General features: G+C 38.8%; 1 protein-coding gene across 24 annotated transcripts in view; it reads left to right on the forward strand.

The window, feature by feature from the left end:
- Nucleotides 1–17515, forward strand: part of ppfibp2b (PPFIA binding protein 2b) — a 77105-nt gene that overhangs the window by 25676 nt on the left and 33914 nt on the right. For 15 of the 24 annotated variants that reach the window (XM_077595221.1, XM_077595223.1, XM_077595227.1 and 12 more), the window contains 5 exons: nt 3110–3196; nt 4446–4559; nt 11507–11653; nt 15683–15910; nt 16970–17065. In XM_077595221.1, the coding sequence (XP_077451347.1) occupies nt 3110–3196; nt 4446–4559; nt 11507–11653; nt 15683–15910; nt 16970–17065 (672 nt within the window). Of the gene's footprint in view, nt 1–3109; nt 3197–4445; nt 4560–11506; nt 11654–15682; nt 15911–16094; nt 16220–16969; nt 17066–17515 lie in introns of those variants that run through there. The other 9 variants (XM_077595222.1, XM_077595245.1, XM_077595230.1 and 6 more) reach the window with 4 other exon arrangements.

Consider the following 17515-nt stretch of genomic DNA (forward strand, 5'->3'; position numbering starts at 1 on the left):
ATTTTAATATTTCTTAATAACTTCCTTTTTACTTTACTTTGTACTATATACTTTTTACTTTACTGTTTTTACAACTTTCCTTGTTCTGTTAGCCTGGCCTTTTTTCTGCTACTTCTTTTTTGGCACCATTCAGCCATGCCTATGCTGTCATACACATGGGAATAGCTGTTACAATACGCAGCAGAAGAAGCAACACCTCAATGCCGCTAGAAATTCGAAGCTGCACAAAAGTGCTGGGAGAAGAAGCGACACTTCAGACCAACCATTCCATTATGGGATAAGATGGAAGAGCTGTCGGCGCTTACCAGGCCGGAAACGAAGTCGAGGAGTTCTACTTTGCTACTGTTGTCTTCAGCTCCAGACTACTGAGGAACTGTGCGGATAAGCTTGGAAGAGTGACTCTGCATATTCTCTACCTCGGTCACAGTCTGCAGAAGTTCCCCATCTTGTGGAAGACTTCCTGTGTGTGGTTCCAGTTTTGGTCCAACATTACAACGTCTTTTTGAGTCTGTATCCGTTTTTGCTACCGCAACCAAGATGGCGCCGTTCGAGTGGCAGCCGGTGGCGGTAGCTCCGTCCACACTTGCTCGTTTTGTGTTTTTACTGCTTTTCTGCCATAATGATTTGATTTGGTGATTGTTAATGATCCCATTTACTTTGATTTGCTTTGTACTTTGTCCTTTTGCTTTGTTGTTCTGTCTAATTACCCTCTTGCTACTGTCACAATGAAATTAATATGAATTAAGTCATCCAATCCAATCCAAAACAGGCATTTTGCCAAGTAGGAGAAATGCTAATGCCTATGAGCGGGAGATCAGTACAACGAAAACCAACTTCTGCTAAAAAGGAGCAGAGAATTTAAAATATGAAATTTCACAATGTATATCTCAGGTTTGATTTTTAGGAATGATAACCCAGCCCTACATCACTGTTATTGGAATGGGAGTTTGAAACATTCATTGAGTTTTTTTCTTCTTAACTTTTTCTAAACTTAAATGTATAATAACAGAGCACCTGTTTCTCAATTTAGTTTAATGCATTAAACATTATAAGTAATTTCTTTCCTATGTGAAAGTTTTACTGCACCATGTTGAAAGCTAATTAGAGTAGCCACTTTGATAATACAGTGGTACCTCGAGATACGACCTTAATGCGTTCCGGGATGAGCGCGTATGTCGATTTTCTCGTAACTCAAACGAGCGTTTCCCATAGAAATGAACTAAAAAACAATTAATTCGTTCCAACCCTCTGAAAAATCACCAAAAACAGGATATTGGATTGGAATTTTTTTTTATTCGTTCTAATGTGCCATCTATTAACAAAGTAACAAATAACTAGTGGTTTAATAATACTAAAATGTGTTTAATAGTACTAAAATTAGATGGATTGCGCGGAAGGGAGAGCAAGAGGGACAGAGAGAGACAGGGGGACTTTTTGCACGGCAACACGCTTGTATCATAACATAAACAAATTTAAATAAACTTGGATTACGATGCAGACACTCAAAAATAAGTTTAATCTAACCTTGCACTAAACTTAATTCTAATTTAGTTTTACATTTTTATACCTTTCTTCTCTGGCATTGGCTCTATTTGCCCCGCCTCCACCCTGACTTTGAGATTCAACCTATCGAGGGTTGTTTGCTTTTGTCTTCCCTTCAAAATATTCCGAAAATGATGCACACAAATGTCCTCACAATAGGATAACGCACGGCCACTTGCCAACCAGAAGTAGTATATACGCTTCTCATATTAGCGATCGCTTAGCCATTCACACTGACTAACGGGAAAAACCCCCTGAAAAAATGCAACGCTCGGCCCAGTGATCGTAGAGACATTACACGAGGGAGTTGCGACCATAAAGACACTGCCCATGATGTTCTTATGAGCAGCCTCTCACGTCCGCTGTGTGCTCGTATATCAAAATTTGTCTCGTATCTGAAGATAAATATTTGCAAAAAATGTTATTCGTATCTCAAATTGCTCGTATGTCGGGGCACACGTATGTTGATGTATTACTGTAGTAGTAGATGATTCACTGCAGCGACCCTTCCAGGGACAAGCCAAAAAGTGCAGTACAGTGGTACCTCGAGATACGAGCTTAATTCATTCCGGGACTGAGCTCGCATGTCGATTTTCTCGTAAATCAAACAAACGTTTCCCACAGAAATGAACTAAAAACAAATTAATTCGTTCCAACCCTCTAAAAAAACACCAAAAACAGGATATTGGATTGGAAAAATGTTTTATTTGTTCTAATTCACCATCTATTAACAAAGGAACAAACTAGTGGTTTAATAGTATTCTAAAATGTGTTTAATAGAACTAAAATTAGACGGATTTCGCGGGGGGTAGAGAGAGAGGGACAGAGAGAGGGGAGGAGAGGGGGGGGACTTTTTGCACGGCAACGCGCTCGTAACATAACATAAACAAATTTAAATGAACCTGGATTACGATGCAGACACACAAAAATAAATGTAATCTAACCTTCCACTAAACTTAATTCTAATTTTGTTTTAAATGTTGATACCTTTCTTCTCCCGGCCAGGTTGGCTCTATTTCCCCCGCCCCACCCTGACTTTCATGGCAACCTAGATGTTTGCTTTTGTATTCCCTTTAAAATATTCCGAAAATGATGCACACAAATGTCCTCACAATAGGATAACGCAGGACAACGAGAAGTAGTGTATATATAACTCTCGTATTAGCGATCGCCTTGCCATTCGTAATGACTAACGGGGAAAAAAATACTGAAAAAATGCAACGCTCCGCCCAGTGCTCGCAGAGACATTACACAAGGGAATTGCGGTGAGAGCGACGGTGCCCATGATGTTCTTATGAGCAGCCTCTCGCGTCCGCTGTCTGCTCGTATATCAAATTTTGTCTCTTATCTCAAGATAAATATTTGGCTGAAATTTTACCCGTATCTCAAATTGCTCGTACATCGGGGCACTCGTATGTCGAGGTACCACTGTAGTAGTAGTAGTGGTAGTAATAGTAGAGTAGCCACTTTGATTTACAGTTAACGGAGGTTCCTGTTGCGATCTCAGAGTAGAAAGTCAACTCAACTGACATGCTTACAAGAATATTTTTACCCTGTGGTTGTTCAGGTGAACTTGTGTCCTCCTGCCAACAATGAAACATACCAAGAGAGACTACTCCGCCTCGAGGGAGACAAAGAGTCTTTAGTGTTACAGGTAAACATTTTGTTTGGATGTGTTAAGAATGTGTGTGGGCTTGTGTGTGGTGTGTACGTTTGTGCTTATGTTCTTGCATGAATTTCCTTGTTAATTTTATGCAATCTAAAAACATTATTTTGCAATGATGTAGTCCTTGTTACCGGAAATAAGACTAGTCCGTAATGGTTGCTGCAGCGGTATCTCAGTTCCTGTTTTTGAAGATGCGTATCACATGTTTCCAAATACAACATGCCTGAACGAATTTGATCCATTCAACCATGTACAAGTATTCACGGTCAGCCGTTGCTGTAACAGGAGAAAAAGATACTGTAGCCATGCGCAACAACACAAGGTGTCTTCTTAGATCACCTTAACTTCTACACTTTGTGTTTTTATCTAAATTTGAAGTGTCTTCACTACTGCATAGCGTCATTTAACCTCTGTGTTGGTGAGTTTGTTTCGTTCCAATGTTCCATACAAGTGCCATAACCAAATGCTCAACTGTAACTCATAACAACTGTGGTGATGGTTGCTTCATGCCCAAGTTAGCCAGGACTGTGTTTTCACTGCACCGGGGATTCTTGACAAATTTGCTTTAATTCTTCTTAGCCGTCACCCAGGTCACCTTCAGGCTTTCTTGTGCATCTTGCTTAGCACCCATAAAAGCAAAGTGTTCAATAACATCTTTTTCGGTATCCCGGAGGGAATGGCTTATTATACTGTAATTTGTGTTGGGCTGCCTTCCCTTTCTTAGTGATATGGTACGAGAATGTTATTTCTTAAATTGTCGGCTAGTGTTGCAAGGAAGCAAAATTATACATGCAGTTCATCATAGAGTTTTGGTTGTCTGCCAAGAGACAATTCAGAAACAGGAGTCTCAATTTCACAAGACAGCTGTAAGATAGAAAAGGGCTTTGGGGTGAGATGCAATGGGAGTAAAAATGACAGTGAATCAGCTGCTGTCAGAGGAATGCAACATAATTTACTGCGAAAAAGTGTGTCTGTCTGTGTGCATGCTTGTTCTTTCCATCTAGGCTTGGCAGGAGGTGTTATGTCAAGGGGATTATTATAAATGTCTGGCCGGATTCCAAGGCGACAGACCTGCTGAGTGGTGTTGTTAAATTGTGTACATGTTTGCCATTTTTGAATGATTAAAAGAATGAAAAAATGTTGTCATGCAGTTTAATGTCATATTGTATTATGTAATACTATACTTTACTGCTATCCTTTCTTTATACTTTATTTCCTATACTTTGTCAACTATTAGGTGAGTGTACTGACCGACCAGGTTGAGGCACAAGGGGAGAAGATCCGAGATCTAGAAAGCTCCTTAGAGGAACACAAACGAAAACTAGCATCCACTGAGGAAATGCTACAACAGGTAATACTCTCACTGGAAGTCATCCACATCTGAAAAACAACAAAGAAACTAAAAATATTATAATGAGTATCGTATACCAGCACAATAGCCATAATACATGTCCATTTGGACAATTATTGGATTTTTGAAATCAGTTTCTGTAAAAAAAAGGTTTGAATTGTTAGATTTTTTTAAATGTTGTTTGGTACTTTTATTGCTGCAAATGTTATTTTTGACCTCAGCATTAGGGCAAGCCTTTGATCAAAGCCAGCCAAGGCTCAACAATACCACAACTGAGTGTTGTAGTGAATCTACTCTCTGTTCAAACTTCTCAAGAGACCCTTTGTCTTCTGCATTGTCAGTAAAAGTAACAGCCAAATAATAAATATCCCTCTGAAACACAGTGCATTCAGCAGATATTGACAAACCACAAAATTAAAAGTAAAGACTGATAAATACTGATGCAAGTTATTTTTTTTATCTTTTATTTAGCTAGGGTAGCAGTTGGCCATGAGTGAAATTAGCAAAACAAAAGGAATATTCATATGTTGCCCTTCAGCATGCTGAAAAAACACTTTAAAATAGGAGGTTATAATGGAAAAACATGTTTTTATTTGTCCTAATTCATCACCTATGCTCACAAAGTAACAAATACCTATCTAGTGGTTATGATCTGCAATAAAATGTGACATTATTCTGCACGGTACTGTATGGAGTTCTTACCTTCAAGACAGACGGTAGCAGCTAACGGTGTGTGGGAAGAGAGAAAGGGTAGGAGAAAGACTTGACGCCAACACGCTCGTAACATAACATAAACTTTAAATTTAACTTAAATGAACTTGGATTACTATATACACAAAAACACACACACTGAAAAATAAATTTTAATCTTAGGTTGGCGGGCCAGCTCAGTCACGCGTACATCACTCATGTTTTTCTATTATTTCATGCTTAATATCGATTGTCATTGCACACTTTTTCTTCTCACTACCCTTCATTGCACCGGCTTGCTATGGACCCATTGATTTTTCACTTAATTCTGCACTGATTAACACAAAAACACATAAAATATGCCAACTGTACAGCCGATGCTCGGAGATATCTTTACGCAAAGGAGACGCGGCGAGAAAGACAGAGCGATGCTGTTCACATGAGCAGCCTCTCGCATGGCGACCACATCTGGAACCGTCTCATATTCTCGTATCTCAAATTTGTCTCGTATCTCAGGGCAAAAATCTGCTCGAAAATGTTGTCGTATCTCAAATTTCTCGTATGTTGAGACACTTGTATCCGGGTATTACTGTGTATTAACTTTGGCCCCTAGGGGTCTGCATACAGTCAACAATTCCAACATGTGTTATGCTGAAGTCGCACTTACATGTTCTGGAATACGCAAATGTCGGTCCTTTTGCAGACGGCTTCAACACGGGATATTTCGTCCAATACAAACCACTAAACTTCTGCTAGTGTCTGGGTTTCTTATTAGAAGTTCCATCCAAATTGGCATCCATTTTGCACTTAACCCGAGCAGTCATATTGATAAGACTTACCAGTGCTGTGTACGCCTACTTCCTTTAGAACAACCCCAGAAATGAAAGGATTTGTTTAAAAAAAGACTAGTGGTTTAGTCAGCCTAATAATACTTACTTCCCTTGTGAAAAAAACTGAAAATGAAAATGTTAAAGCGATAAAAGCTACATATGCAATCGATTCCGAATCAATTGCCAAATGCTGAAGTCGCACAAGATGAATCATTCGTCAGAACGTGTAACTCTGATGCACTCGTGTTGCCGAATTCTTCCGGTTTACAGTGCAGTTGAATAAAGATGGCGGAAGCCGTAGTGATGGTGTGAATTTTGAGGGATTTAAATTGGAAATTTGGTACTTTTCTGTGATGGTTGCTTCAGAAAAATTGTTGGAGTTTAGGGAGGTTGTCCGGAGTCCCGGAGTTTGCGTTGCATTTCCGGAGAGACTCCTGAAATTCGGGAGTAGTTGGCAGCCCTGGCAAAGTAATAACGTTGGTTGCCCAAGTTTCTGTGTTTTTTTTCTCATTGTTTTGACCTATAGCTTATTGCTACAAGAGGTACACAATCTCTACACTGGTCAATACATTTTTAGTCAGTGCTCGGATCATGTAATTCAGTAATCTGTAAAAGATAAATAAAGTGTCATAGAATAATCTGTTCTATTTCCTATAACTGTAAATGCTGGCAAGAGTTCAATTTACTGCATTTTTTTTCTCATTAGGGCAGCTGACTTGATCAATTATGTCTTAAGACTGTTGCTTATCCTGCTCTAAGTGAGACTGGTGTCAGATTGCAAAGTAATAGTCAGCTGTCATTATTACGTACATGAATGCTGCGTGTGGGGGGTCATTTGGCTCAAGTGTTGGGGGTAATTTGTGAGGGAGAGGGAGGATTAGCTGTCTGTCTGGGTGGCTGTGGTGTTGACATGGTTTGTTTACCATATGCTCTCCATTTGGATGGTGAGTGAGCCCACTTTGCTCAAATATAAATGTGTTTCATGTCCACACCCACCCATTCAAAAGTACTCCAGTAAAAAAGCCTGAAAAATGTTGACTTCAACTAATTTTTAGGGCGTTATTTTACTTGACACTAATATTGCACTGAATCAGACTTAAATCCATTCCTGGGAAGTTTTCCTTCCATTTTAAGCCTTTAAAACCCATAGCACAAAATAATTGATAGCAAATTAAAATTTAAAACTCTGAGCCTGTAACAAAATGACTTCAACATTTATAAAATACAATAGTATTATACAATAGAAAATATAAAATTGTTTGAAATTCATGTATTTGGCCATATAGGCTTAAGGACCATGTGCCTTCGACTGACTCGCAGTCGACAACAACTCTTCATGTTTCAAGATTCTTTTATGGCTTTTTCACCGTCATTCGGTGTCTTAAAGTTTTTCTTGGAAGAAGCTGTGGCCGCCGAGTGCCTTCGACGCACGCACAGTCGAGCCTCAAATTAAACCGCAGCCTGCGGTGGGCAAAATTGTGTCGCGGACTATGGGGCTTGTGGTCAGTAAGGAGGACGTTGACAAGTTTGTTGAGTGGCACCAAAACGAACTCTCAATGGAGCAGGAGTTAATGCAACACTCAGCAATACACGAGGAATTCAACAAGAATGTGGCTGAGTAGGAAGCAGTCACCATTCCAACAGCACAAATAAGAAAAAAACGGGGGAGAAACGAACATCCTGAAAAAGTGTTCACGAGTCGTGCGATCGACGATGTTTGTCTTTTGCATTTTGGAAACATTATTAAAAGTCGTCAAAAGGCAATTGTCTTTAGATCAGATTTTTCTCAAAATGTTTGTCAACAAGCACCGCCGAAGGGGAACTTAAATCTAAACAGGTAAGAAGCAGTGGCGATAAATAAAATGGGTGAAAAATTAGATGCCAAAGAAATCATAAAACGTTAATGAAAAAGATTAAAAGTTCAATGGAATATTGTTTTGAATTCTTAATTTTATGTTTATTATGTGTGTTCATGTGTTCGTTTGCTCTCTGCCTCTGTTGCCTAATATTAGCTTCCTGACACACGAATAGATTTTGCGTGTTTATTCATTTTAATGGCTTATTAAATACTTTTATGATCATTCTCTCTCAGTTTTGTGTGTCTTCACCCTTTTCCTACAAAATTGAGACGCATTGATGAATTTTTAAAGGTTTAGTTGATAATTTTGTGGGGACCGTGGAACGAAATAGAGTATTTACATATAAAGTACTGCTCTACTTACGAAATTTTCAACTTACTCAAAAACTTCTGGAACCAATTAATTTCGTAAGTAGAGGTATGACTGTACATAGCATACATTTGAAGAAAATTGTTGACAATATGTGCATTTACTGAGAACATTTTTTTTAGTACTGTACACACTTGAGCCCAAATGCAAGACGTGCTTGCATGTGTTTGCTAGTTTGACTGAACGATTTCTGCCAAGCTGCGCGTTCTGATGCAGTGAAACTGTTACCTTGGAGATGCGCCATGTGAAGTGACAATTTGCTGTTAGGAACTCATACATTTTCTCATGCTAAAGACAACTTCTAAAACTGGCACAGCTAGCTAAAGGCAGACCGATTTCCATAGACGTGCAAGCATGTCAAATGTTTATCAAAATTAAGTGTTCTCAAATATTTTAAGAATAAATAAATAAAATTTTAATGGCACAAACATCTTGACATAATATTTTGGGGTGTAGCTATAACCAAGCCCAAATGCATCTACATAGTAACTGACATCATTGGACCCATCTTTTTATGTTAGTAAGTCTCACTGTGAACACTATTGGACGTGCAGACCTGTGGAGCAATCATTGCATTAGCCTCACACAAGTATTCATGTATTATGTATAGAGGTCGACCAATATAGGATTTTAAAGGCCGATGCCAATATCTAAAAATTGTTTTGGCTGATTACCAATATATATATATTTTTTTTCTTAAAAAAAGAATCGGTTATGAAAGGCAATTTTAATAAAAAAAATAGCTTGGTGCAAAAAAAAGGCCTTCACGATATAGGTAATATTGGGCCGAAAAAATCCGACCTGGCCTGTGGGTCCAAAAACTCGACCCAGACCAAACCCAAGAAATTGATTTGCAGGCCCGAGCCCGAAGCAAACCCGAAATTTGTGAGGACTCGGGATTCCTGACCCAAGTCGGGAGGAGGAGGGGTGATTTATGATAACAGATTAAAGCCTGTCTTTTGTAACAAAAATTAAACAAGACTATTCAGTCAAACCTTGAGATACGAGTTTAATTTGAATCTGAGCTTGTATGTCGATTTACTCGTATCTCAAATCAACGTTTCCCATAGAAATGAACTTAATACAAATTAATTCGTTCCCAACCTCTGAAAAAAACACAGATTTTTACAATGGAAAAACATTTTTATTGGTTGTAATTCAGCATCTACTAACAGAGTAACAAAGAACTAGTGGTTATGATGTTTAATAATAAAATGAGGCATTATTCAATACTACTGGGTGTTCAAGGATTGGGGAGAGAGAGAGACTTGACGGATGCGCTGCTTAACGTAAGATAAACTTTGAATTTAACTTAAATGAACTTAGATTCCTATACACAGTTTAAAAAAGTATTAATCTTAAGTTACTGTATTTTCACGACTATATGGCGCACCACATTTAAAGGCGCAGTCTCAGTAACAAGTGCTATTTCTGTATTTGACACACACAAGGCGCACCGCACTAATAAACGCAACCAGGCATGGCAAAACATACACCATCTTAAACATACACCAGCTTAAACATACGGACACATGCTAAAAACACATTTTTGAAAAGGCAACGGAATCAAAACTGAGTTCGGTTGTACTTTATTTAGCCATTTTACAATGTACTCACGTTTTTTGATCTGCTCTATTCCCATGTTCCCCTGCATAATTGATGGCTTGAAGTTTGAACTGAGATTCGTAAGCGTGTCTATTTGTATCATTCATTTTCGGGGGCCTTAGAAACCAAACCGAAATTGTTTTGCAATAAACACATGCCCACACTATATACTGGTACCTGGTAGGGGCGTGCCTTTAGCATTTGACCCCACCCACGTCCGCCTTCTATCTATTTAAGAAGCGTGTCGGCAGGAAGTGCTCTCAGTCAGGCTTTGGCGAGAAAAAAAAGTGCGATGCTGTTCTCCTAAGTAGCCTCTCGGATACTCGGCTACCCGGACGACAGCATCGGGAATCATCTTGTATGCTCGTATCTCAAATTTGTGTCGTATCTCAAGGCAAAAATTTGCTCGAAATTTTTCTCGGATCTCAAATTTCTTGTATGGTGGGACACTCGTATGTCAAGGTGTTACTGTATATCAGTGGCGGTCCGTCCATTTTCTCGTAGCGTGCCTTTAGCGTCTGACCCCACCCACGTCTGCCTTCTCTCTATATAAAAAGCGTGTCGGCAAGAAGTGCTCCCAGTTAGGCTTTAGATCAGGGGTAGGGAACCTATGGCTCGGGAGCCACATGTGGCTCTTTCGATGGGTGCATCTGGCTCTTCGCTAACCTGTGAGCTAAAATATGAAACCCGCTGGTGACAGAACTGAGATACTACGTCCAATGCTGCTTTAGTCTTCTTTTGTCTTCTTTTTTTTGCATTAGACTCTACTAGAATGCATACTCATTGATTAGCATCTGCATAAGAATGTTGTCAAAAGTATTCTTTTTTTCCACTTTAAAAGTGGTGAAATTACTAAAATAAAAGACACCTATTTACATGTATTTTAAATTTGGAGTATGGTTCTCAAGGAATAACATTAGAAAATATGAATTGTTTATGGCTCTCTTCGTCAAAAAGGTTCCCGACTTTAGAGCTTACACACGGCGCTCCGCATTATAAGGCGCCCAGTCTATTTTGGAGAAAATTTAAGACTTTTTAGTGCGCCTTATAGTCGTGAGAATACGGTATATGTATATATATATATATATATGTGTGTATATATACATATGTTAATGGATCTGTGAAAGAAAGACTAATTAGGATATAATTTCATTATTAATTTTCCTTTTTGGGGCTTGGATGGATTTGTGTCCAAACTATGGGCTGCTATAATTTTATAGTTCTTATAGCATTTCAAAGCATTTTCTACTGCAATTTAAAAGAGGAATTAGGATTACTTGTGAAGGGGAAACGAAAGCAACACTCAGCAACACATGGTGTGTATGCTGATTCAAGGCGGAGAAAATATATATTGCTGTCAAATTTTGATTCTTACATCTTTTTCTTCTGCCCCACCACGGAGGTATTGAGTTTTATTAATAGCGCCTTCCACTGTATGCGAGTGTGTGTATATTTAGCTTGGTGGGGTCTGGACCTCTAGTCTAGGCTGATCTGGTGGTGAGGGAAAGCACTAAACTCATCAAGTGTTCTCAACGCTGCAACCGTACATTTTATTATATTGTCATTTGTATGACAAGATATCCCCTTTTTTCAGGAGCTGGTGAGCAGGACATCTCTTGAAACGCAGAAATTAGATCTCTTAGATGAAGTCTCATGCCTGAAACTGAAGTTTGTCAGCATTGAGGAAACCCACAACACTCACCTGAAAGATTCCATGGACACAAATCAGAACAAGGCAGAGGTAGGAAAATTGTGTGTGCTTTAGACATAGGTGGTGAGTGTATGTGCGTGGGTTTTCAAGTGCAGAACTCTATCGCCTACTTTAATGAATGTTTTTGTAGTTATAGATGTGTAAAAAATAAAATATTTACCTACCTCTGGGTAAAAGTGATTCTGGTGTGCTCGCAACAACCTGCTCTTTTTATATGTTAAGCTTCGTAGAAGTCCTAATGGGGGCCAAATGGCCGAGTAATATTGGAATGCTTGGCACAAATTCCACACATAGTAATTCATGTTTACTTGATGTCACCTGTTTTATGATGGAAGATCAAATCATTTGCCAATTTGGCCACAAAACCTTATTTGTTACACAGCATCCTAAATGCTGTGTTCAAATATGATCTTTTTAGCTCAACTATGCACTTTCAGTAAACCCGAAACGTTTGGCAATACTAATCGCAAACATCTCTTTTGCGCAATGCTCTCCCTAGTCATGGCCAAAGTTAAAATCCTCCATTCACCTGATGAATAGTTTTCCCAAGCACACATTTGCTGGAAGCCAAATGCGTCAGCCAAATTCTAAACAGACAAGCAATGAGCAGATGGCCCCCAGCCTGCCATATTCACCCATTCAATGTCCCTGTCATCACAGTCAAAGGTAACAATAAAAGGTCTGTGGACACATGCTTCCGTATTGCCACTTTAAAGCAACCTAGCCTTTTTTTTACTAAGTTTGAGAGTCATTTTATTCAAAATTAAGCTTTATGCAGAAATACAAGAACTCAACCTTAACTACATGGCATTAATAGAATAATAAAAACTGAAAATATTTTGCCCTTTAGGAGCACAATGGTCTGAAAATAGCCTAATGTTCAATCTAGGTCATTAAATTTGCGATGCAACTTTATAAAGAAACTCTTTCATCCCGCAACAGCACCTTATCCACCCTGAATTTACACTTTATCTTAAAATTTCACTTAATGTAACACAGACTAAAATTAGCCTTAAACAAAATGGTTAAGTTGTTGTGCATGTCTTATGTGGAGTTTACTCATCGTGACACCCAGTTGCTGTATCCTTCCATCACAATGCCTCACTTGTTGTGTGAATGTGTGTGAATGTTCAACGATCACATGGCATCGTTAGCCAACAAATATCAAATTTGCACTCGATCACCAAATAATGAAGTGGTGACTGATGCGGGTGATGTGTAGTTTTAATAAACATTGGTTGAATATGCCTATTTATTAAATGAGTATTATGGAAGAATTGCACTTTAATTATTCACTTCAATAGTCAATAAATGGCCCTACTATTTCAATAGACAGTAAAGAAACATACTTGTTGGAAATAGTTCACAATTCTCAATGGTTAAGCCGAGATTTTCCATTTTTTAAAATTGATTTGTGCTCAAAAGTACTGTATTTTCACACTTATAAGACGCACTGCCTGAAAGGGCACTGTCTCAGTTGTGGGTGGGTGTATGTTCTGTTTGTTGCCTATAGATAAGGCGCTTTGGCCCAAAGGGCACTATGCTAGCGTATGTTAGGCTAGTGTATGTTATGCTAGTGTATTTTTTTAAAGGCTGCATGAGCAAAACTAAGTTTGATTGTGCTTTATTGAGGTAAAAGGTACTCACATTAATAGAAGTGAAAGCAGTTAAACAAAACCAACAAACTCCTCATCTTCTGTATCTGATATAAAGACTTCGGTCAAGCGGGCTCAACATGCTTTGCTCCATCTCACTGTCAGAGTCGCCGAGGTATTCCGGGAACTTGATGCCAGCTTTGGCAAAAGCTCGAACAACAGTGCTGCCCGATACCAGGCATCCACAATTTATTGACATATTGTCGCTTAACTGGCCCGACTCTGCCTGCCGTTCTTTGTATAAGTATGTATACCATCGGACATCCATTGCTCCAATGCCATTTGCAACTTTGCTTTGAATGCTCTGTTTATGGCAATGTCCAGCGGTTGTAGTTCCCTCGTCAAACCTCCCGGAATGATGGCAAGCTCGGATTTCATATGCCGGACACATTTTCACTATACAGTAATACCTTGAGATACTATCTTAATGCGTTCTGGGACCGAGCTCGTATGTCGATTTACTCGTATCTCAAATTAACTTTTCCCATAGAAATGAACTAAATACAAAATAATTCATTCCCAGCATCTGAAAAAAAACACAAAAAAACAGGATATTACAATGGAAATACATATTTTTATTGGTTCTAATTCACCATCTACTAACAGAGTAGCAAATACCTAGCTAGTGGTTATGATGTTCAATACTAAAATGAGAGCGTTATTCAGTACAATGCGGAGTGCGCAGAGGGGAGAGAGAGAGAGATAGAGATAGAAAGAGAGAGAGACTTTTTGGATGGCGCTCGTGACATAACATAAACATAAATTTAAATTAAATGAACTTAGATTATGATACAGACACATTTAAAAATAAGTTTTAATCTTACTTTACACTAAACTTACTAATTGTAATTTTGTTTTATTTCTCTTGCCTCGCCTTTTTCAAAAGGAACCTATCTAGGGTTGTTTGCTTTTGTCTCCCCTTCAAAATATTACAAAAATGACGCACACAAATGTCCTCACAATAGGATAATGCACGACCACTTGCCAACTTGTCCGGGTTCTCCTCTCGTATTGGCGAGCCAGCTCCGTCACGCGTACACCACTCAAGTTTTTTGATTATTTCGGGCTTAATACCGATTGTCATCAAATGCCTGTTCTTCGCACTTCCCTTCATTGCACCTGCTTGCTTTGGACCCATTGTTTTTCCCTTAATTATGCACTGACTAATGCAAAAAAATCAAGGAAAAATGCAACGGACCGTCTAGTGCTCGTAGATATCTTTACACGAGGGAGACAGTGCGCTGTTATCATAAGCAGCCTCTCATGTCTCGGCCACCTGGCTGTCCTGTATGCTCATATCTCAAAATATGTTTCATATCTCGAGGCAAATATTTGCTCAGAATTTTACTCGTATCTGAAATTTCTCGTATATTGGGACACTCGTATGTCGAGGTACTACTTACTGTATAAATGCAGCAAGTCAGCAAGAAATTTACCCAGACAATCAAGCGGTCAGCGTCATACAGCGACATCTACAAAATCTTGAATTCAGTATTTAGTTCATTTCTATGGGAAATGTTGATTTGAGTTATGAGTAAATCGACATACGAGCTCGGTCCTGGAATGCATTAAGCTCGTATCTCAAGGTATTACTATAAAGACAATATTCATTCGGGTGAATAGCTGAGTGAAAGAGAAAAGCTCCCCAGAAAGGGGGCTTTTTGTTGGATGATGGAACTCATAATCTGCCAGCATCTGCTACATCTAGCATCTGTCTACAGTGCCCTAATCTCGGGTCTGGCATCATGGAGAGGCTTCTTCTCCCTTTAACAAATGGGAGGCCATCTGAGTGTTGGGCGATAGGAGAGCAACTCTATCACAAACATTTCAAAATAAAATAAAGGTTGCTACAAAAGGATGTTTGAAATGTTTAGATTTCCAGTTTTGTAACTTTGAATTTCTTATCCTGAGACAAAATTTCCCCATTGAGGCCTTTCGTAACCTGAATATTTTGTATGTAAAATCAATCGTAAGTAAAAGTACCACCCACTGTATATCTGATTTTTCTACATATGTGACTTATTGAGAAATGAAATACCAGATGGTATTTGTGTGTTTTAAGATAAGTCTCTTGCCTTTATTTTCTTTGCATATGAAATGTTCCTTATGTACCACTTTTTCAGGTCCTGCCCTTAAACACATTCATCACACATTCGTCAGACAAAGATTCTAGTGGAAAATTATTCAATAACAATTATTTTAAAGTTTTACTGTATGTTTTTGGTATATACTATATTTCCAAAGTGTTTTTGAAATTTTAGTGTTTGTTTTCTCATAGAAAGAAAGGGGTAAAGAAAAAGAAGACAATATAACGGATTGCTTTTTTCATATTTTTCCTTGGGTACATAATTTTCTCCTCAACCACACCTTGACCTACAATGGTTCACGAACTGCTCCATGCCAGTGTGTGGTAAATCTCATCAGCGAGCTCCAGGAGCAGATGTGCAGGTTTCAAGAGGAAATCAGCACACGCATTCAGGAAAAGCGGGCCCTGGAAAATGATGGTGGCCAGCTTGGAGAGCCTCAAGTTGACCAGGTCCAGGGTCACAGACAGGTGGTCAGACTAAGTGGCCCAAACCTGAGTTTGTCTGGCCCCCGTGCTTGGACACACAATGGAGGACTGAGTGCAAATGTAGGGAGACTTCATGCATGACTTTGTCTTACTCCCTGCTGCACCCCAAACTCTCCTTACATCCTCACCGTTCCACTTTAACCAGTCCACTCTGCACCTGGTATTTCAACATTTCCAGAAAACCTAACTATTAACTCTTGTCATGTTCTGCAGTGTTCATTTCTGTTGGATGGTTGGGTCAAGATGTGCTCTGGTTCTTGCAAAAATTGAGACTTGAGGTTTCCCAAATGCTTTCATTCTTGAGGTTGATGGCAAATGGCTGTACGAGCTCCAAAGAGTATCACTTGCAATATAGTTTTAGTGCACCAGGTAACTTGAGCACTTTTTTAGCTAATGCAACCGTGTGGCTTTACTGTACTTATGTCCGACTTCCATGACGCAATTTTCATACTAAACAGATTCATGGGGAAAGAAAAAAACTATTGGCAATGAATGGATATAGAAGGACCATCTAATAATTACAGTTTGCCTTTGGTGTTTAAGATGTGCAGCCCCATCTTCCTCAGTCTTATGACAACTTCTGGGGTTCAAACTTTCCTGTTTTTTGATAACCACGCTTTCCGGTGTCTTTTTCTTAGAGATCGGATTACTTGTATCAACCTAATTTTCTGGCTAGGGTGACTTCTACAACTGCATTAAGTGATATAAAGCTAGATTTAACCACCCCTCCCAGGCCATTTTAGCATGTACACTGTTTGCCAACAGAATCACGAAATATATTGATATAGAAATAGCATGGTTTATATAATAATTACATCTTGCTTTTGGTGTTTAAGATGTGCAGCCTCATCTTCCTCATTCTTTTGACCACTTCTACAGTTCAAACTTTCCCATCTTTTTGATAACCACAGGCTGTGGTGTCTCTTTACAGGAGATCGGATTACCTGTTTTAACCAATGTTTCTGGCTAGGGTGACTGCTATAAGTGCTAAACTCAAGATTCCCCATCTTAGCATGTGCACCGTTTGGTATCAGAATTAACCATTTGATTCAATATTCAAAGGTAAATATGTGCCGTAACCCTTTTAAATGATACATTTCTTTGTTTTAAATATCCCAGCAGGATTTATTAGAAGAAGTTATGCAACTCAAGAATAAAGTAGACGAGCTGGAGGGAGAGAAGGGACAGTATGAGAGGCAACTACAAGTGACTAAGGTACAGTACAGAACAGTACATAATTACAAAACTGCAACACCACCAACATGATATAAAATCATTCATTATGAAATTGTACATTCAATATCCAGGCCGCGATTATCTGAACAAAGCACCAAAAAGAGGTACAAAATGTGTTTTTTATAATGTATTAGCATAATATTATGCAAATTTTATAAATAATTGTCTTCAGAAATCTGATTAATTTTCCTGTAAAGTAGTACTCATATTCAAGAATGTAAACATTTTAATACAATTATAAAACACTAAAAAAGGAAAGAAGGTGAAATTGAGTTAACCACACGTGCAATTCACCTTCACCTAGCTGACATTTTTGATTGCCTTTGCATCTTCTTTGCTCACATTGCTCTCCCTCCCTTTTTTTCCCTTGACTACCTACTGTCTCCTCTTTGAACCCCTCCGTGTTGCCTGCTGTCATTTTTCTGCTTC

The sequence above is a fragment of the Stigmatopora argus genome, chromosome 3, assembly GCF_051989625.1.
Source record: "Stigmatopora argus isolate UIUO_Sarg chromosome 3, RoL_Sarg_1.0, whole genome shotgun sequence".
Lineage (NCBI taxonomy): Eukaryota > Metazoa > Chordata > Actinopteri > Syngnathiformes > Syngnathidae > Stigmatopora > Stigmatopora argus.